Source organism: Idiotropiscis lumnitzeri, chromosome 15, assembly GCF_059441095.1.
Source record: "Idiotropiscis lumnitzeri isolate Australia: NSW breed Sydney's pygmy pipehorse chromosome 15, RoL_Ilum_1.0, whole genome shotgun sequence".
In the NCBI taxonomy this organism is placed as follows: domain Eukaryota; kingdom Metazoa; phylum Chordata; class Actinopteri; order Syngnathiformes; family Syngnathidae; genus Idiotropiscis; species Idiotropiscis lumnitzeri.
Window position 1 is genome coordinate 15,117,735 of NC_142405.1, and position 5,000 is coordinate 15,122,734.

Here is a 5,000-nt window from a genome sequence, read left to right on the forward strand (position 1 = left end):
CATTGTAACATTTTTAAATGATGTTCTCCTTTTTAAGGAATAATGTAATCGTTGAGGCATATGATATGATCACAATATGGCCTTAACACTTACAGAATCATAACACTTAACATTACAATACCCCTAAAATAACACAGTATCTGTATGCGTTCACAGTGCAAGGCAATGATTCAAATGTACTTGAAATTTTGTATTAAAGAATTCTGCATATATTTTCATAGGGTCATTAATTTGGACATTTTAAATTTCTATTCAATATAAGACATCCAAGACCAACATTATTCTAGCAGAGACTAAAAAAATTCCAGTTGACACCATTTTAACACGAGCCATGCTTTTACAAAGTGATTCTCAACTGCTGGTTGGGACCCAAAAATGGGTTGCGGACAAATTTTGCATCGGTCATGGACAAGAGATTTGTAGAAACAGTTTTTAAACAAAACATGTTCTTCATTCTTCTTAATTTCTATGAAATGGGGTTGCAACTTTTTAACAAAAGGAAATGAACATGTGGGCCCCATGGTGACAATAGTCAGAACCACTGCCTCCGTCCTCCACATGTTTAAGTTTACCCCACTTTAAGAGACATAGATAAGCCCATGACAAGTCAGCTCAAAAGGCACCTAATACAGATGGCAAGTGTGCATCAGTTAATTTGTTAGCCATTGTAAGCCAATTATTAAATGCTATGTTTTGCTTCAATTTCACCGTGACAATACATTTTTCATAAACTCAAACTCAATTCCTGTTAAGTTTCACATTCTTAAAGTACAATACAAAGGATAACAGCAATAGAAAAGGCAAAAAACCCAACAGACTACATTGTTTTATTTGGGGGCAGGTGTTCACATAAAACTCTTAAGTACAAAAAGACAAATGCAATCTCATCCACATTTCAAAGAACATATGGTAAAAAGTATGAAAAATAGGGTACCGTGAAGATCATCTAGGATCAAATGCTTACATAAAAAGACTGACATTAAAACATTGTAACATAATTACAATAAAACCTAATGCATCTGGTGAGTACAGTGAGGACAAACAGTGCACACATTTAAATCATAAGCCTTGGCTCCAGAAGAGATTCCCATCGCTCTGTTACCTGTGGGCATAAAGTGAAGTTATGACTTCAACTGTTACACGTAAAAGAAAGTATACCATCTTCCAATTATGTCAAGTAGACCGCGTATTGGTTCTCAACCCTGCGTCGTACATTGGGATTCTTCTTTTATTAACATCACCCCTAACATTTGAGATATTGAATCAGGGTACCCCTAATTGCCAAATCCGCCCCAATAAAATGAATAGGAAAAAAATACAAAACCTACTTAGATCTTTGCAATTTGGTATTCTTGCTTTCATAAAACTTTGAAATTTAAAAGAAAATAAATGTGGGACATTGTTGTCTAACACCATACCTAACACGTTATTTTTAAATAGTTCCTACAGACCCCCCCCCCCAAAAGTCAAATTTAAGAGATATGTGACCATATTTTTAAATTAAATACCTATTTCACAGCTATATTAGTAAAATCTTTCTCAAATGTGGAATGTGTGTTTTTTTGGGAGTGGACTACTCACATGACACCACTGCAGAAAAGAAACGGAGCAAAAATATCAGGCCAAGCAGAGTGAATAAGCAAAGCAAGTCTCAGTCAGCCGTTTGAGCAACATTGAAGTTGTTTTTACAAAATGGGTTGCATTGTTTTTTATTACATTAGCTAGTTATTTATTCCATGCTGGGAATCTAGGGAGTACAGAAACTATTGAAAAATTATGCAACTTGAAATTTAACAATCAATAAGGAACAGTTAACTCCTTAGCTCCGTACTCTTAGCAGCCAACTCTTAAGGTCAGACAGTTCCACCAACTTCTCCTTATGGTCTGTACATGGAGAAAATCCACAGAGAGGGCGCCAGACTAACGTTTAGTACTGGTTGGACTGGTGGGGTCAACTGTTTTTCTTTGTTGCACTAGCATTGCATTCACAGAGCGTGCGGGAGTGTTAAATATGTGTGTTGAATATTAATGCTTCAAAAATAAATCACTCACAAAATTATTATCATTATTATTATTATTAGGTACTTAGCAGTGACATTTCAACAATGTACAGTGCGCACACATTTTAAAATTAAAGCAGGACCCCAAAAATTTTAAGGCAAGGTAAGTTTCTTTGTATATCACATTTCACGTAGAGGACAATACAATACAATAAAACATTATTTATATCGCACATTTAAAAACAGACAGAGCTGTAACAAAGCGCTTTACATAAACACATATACAATAGATAATTTAGGACTACATTTTATGTTAGCATATTTTATTTTATTACTATTCTGAAATTCTGCTGTGCTGCAGAAAAAACGACGGCAGAATCAGAATCTTAGTGCCATGTGGTGTGGTCAAAATCCTGACCGAGAATTATTCACTCAGTAATACATTTGGAGCAATGTAATTGAAAACCTTTTTGAAAGATTGTGAAGAGAGCATATCAAGACAGCATGTTGCAGATCTTAACTTTAAAACAATTTCTTTTAAAGTTGCATAGTCGAAAAGATAAAAATGGCACAAGTGACAATGTGATTTTTCCGAAGATGAAGCTATTTTTTGTCTTACTGTGATATTCTATATGTGAAAAAGCCTGCAAAGTCATTGCATGACTTATAGGACAGCATTTCAGAAGGGACTGCTGCTGTGGGGTTTGTCAGTTGGTCTACAACAGAGAAGTATGGAAGGGCATTATTATTGTTTCGATTGATAACCATTGAGAAGAAAGGTTGTCTTGCACTTTTCCATTCCTGGTTGTAGATGTGAAGACAGTTGTTACATGTGTTGTAATTAGCCTTGAGTTTGTTTTTGTGCCACCTGACCTTGACTTGTCTACATACTCTCCTTTTGAGCTTCAGCCAGGGGGGGCATTTTTCAATGGCAACTTTTTCCTGACTGGCAAAACACTCTTAATTGGGGCAATGGAATTCTTTACAGTGAAAACTTCAGAACAGAAAAAGCATTTACAAGGTCAATGAATCATTTCCAGATGGCTACGAAGAAATTCTGGTCCATCATCTCAGGAAGGTGAAGCAGTGCACCGTCAACAGTGTATAGAGTGGGGATGGGCTGCTGCTGACCTCAGCACGGGACGTTGTGAATCGGTGGAGATGAGCAAGCAGAGTCTGGGGTCTCTGAGGTAGGCTTTCCTATCTCTGGGGTTGAGGTCACAGAGGTAGTCTAAAAGCTTCTTGGTGGCAACGCCCCAGGGGTGGATGACATCTACCCGGAGTTACTAAAGGCACTCGACGTTGTGCGACTGTCTTGGTTGACATGCATCTGCAACATCGCATGGACATTGGGGGACAGTGCCTCTGGATAAGCAGACCGGGGTGGTGGTTGCCTTTTTTTAAGAAGGGGGACCGGAGGGTGTGTTCCAAATATAGTGGGATCACACTCCTCAGCTTCCCTGGTAAGATCTATTCAGGGGGGAAGGAAAGTAGGGTCAGATAGGAAGTTGAATCTAAGATTTAGGAGAAGCTAGAGCTGTGACGATAATTCAATATCGATATGTATCGCGATAGTTGGCTGAGAGATATCAATAGAAAATGGTGTAGATAAATTATCGATCACAAAAAAAAAAAAAAAACAGAAAAAAAAAAAAAAACAATCGAGCAAATTCAACCTATCACTGCCCTACTCGTCACAAACTCCCTCCCATTGAGGAAATACAACCTGAGGCTTATGCATGGGTCGCTAAGCTAGCGTGACTCAAAGCAAACAAAAAAACGGGTGGCATAAGGTGGATTTACCGGCCGACTTGAGGAAACGTCCCTCTGTTCAATCCCACGGGAGCTCCGGGGGAGAGAGGCAAGCTTGCTTAATAGTTAAGCCGCTAACAAGCACCCTCCCCGGACACGCACGAGACGAAACGGCCCGTAGCTCTAGCACACTAGACCTCCGTCGTATGGGAGACGGGCGTACGTAGCAGTGAAGCCGCGAACAAGCCCGCTACCTGGACACGCACGGGACGAAACGGCCCGTAGCGCAAGCACACAACACCTCCGTCGCTTGGGAGGCGGCTGTACGTAGCAGTGAAGCCGCTAACAAGCACCCTCCGCGGACACGCACGGGCCGCGCACCCTGCGCGGACACGCACTGGACGAAACGGCCCGTAGCAGCAGCACACGAGAGCTCCATCGGGACAGAGGCGGGAGTACGTAGCAGTGAAGCTGCTAACAAGCACTCTATGCGGACACACATGGGCTGCGCACCCTGCGCGGAGACGCACTGGACGAAACGGCCCGTAGCAGCAGCACACGAGAGCTCCATCGGGACAGAGGCGGGGGAACGTAGCAGTGAAGCCGCTAACAAGCACCCTCCGCAGACACGCACTCGACGAAACGAAGGGTAGCAGCAGCACTCGAGAGCTCCATCGGGACAGAGGCGGGGGTACGTAGCAGTGAAGCCGCTAACAAGCACCCTCCGCGGACACGCACTGGATGAAACGGCCCATAGCACCAGCATGCGTGTGCTCCGTCTCAAGGGAGGCCGGCGTGCGTTGTAAATTTTAAAATAAAACAAATCAGTATTCAGCCCTTTTCCCTTTTTTGTTTTCAATTGTGCCCTGCGACTGGCTGGCAACCAATTCAGGGTGTCCCCCACCTACTACCCGAAGATGGCTGGGATAGGCTACAGCCCCCCCAGGGACCCTAATGAGGAGAAGCGGTGTAGATAATGTATGGAATGGATGTTTTCAATCGTAAAAAAAATAAATATATATATATATGATAATAAAAATTCGATATATATCGATATCGTCCGATATGACATACATGCCTCCCGATATAGTTTTAAGCCATATCGCCAAGCCCTAGGAGAAGCAGTGTGGTTTTTGCCCTGGCCGTGGAACACTGGACCAGCTCTACACTCTCAGCAGGGCCATCAAGGGTGCATTCTGTCAACCAGTCTACATGTGCTTTGTAGACTTGGAGAAGGCGTTGGACCAT

General features: G+C 42.0%; 1 protein-coding gene and 1 long non-coding RNA gene across 2 annotated transcripts in view; one reads left to right on the plus strand and one right to left on the minus strand.

The window, feature by feature from the left end:
* Nucleotides 1-811: 811 nt before the first annotated feature.
* Nucleotides 812-5,000, minus strand: part of coil (coilin p80) — a 38,106-nt gene continuing 33,917 nt past the window's right edge. Inside the window, exon 7 of the mRNA XM_088317519.1 lies at nucleotides 812-1,102. Within this exon, the coding sequence (XP_088173645.1) occupies nucleotides 1,055-1,102 (48 nt within the window). The 3' untranslated portion in view covers nucleotides 812-1,054. The remainder of the gene's footprint in view (nucleotides 1,103-5,000) is intronic.
* Nucleotides 3,733-5,000, plus strand: part of LOC148323063 (uncharacterized) — a 34,254-nt gene continuing 32,986 nt past the window's right edge. The window contains exon 1 of the long non-coding RNA XR_015846684.1: nucleotides 3,733-4,443. This is a non-coding gene — a long non-coding RNA (uncharacterized LOC148323063). The remainder of the gene's footprint in view (nucleotides 4,444-5,000) is intronic.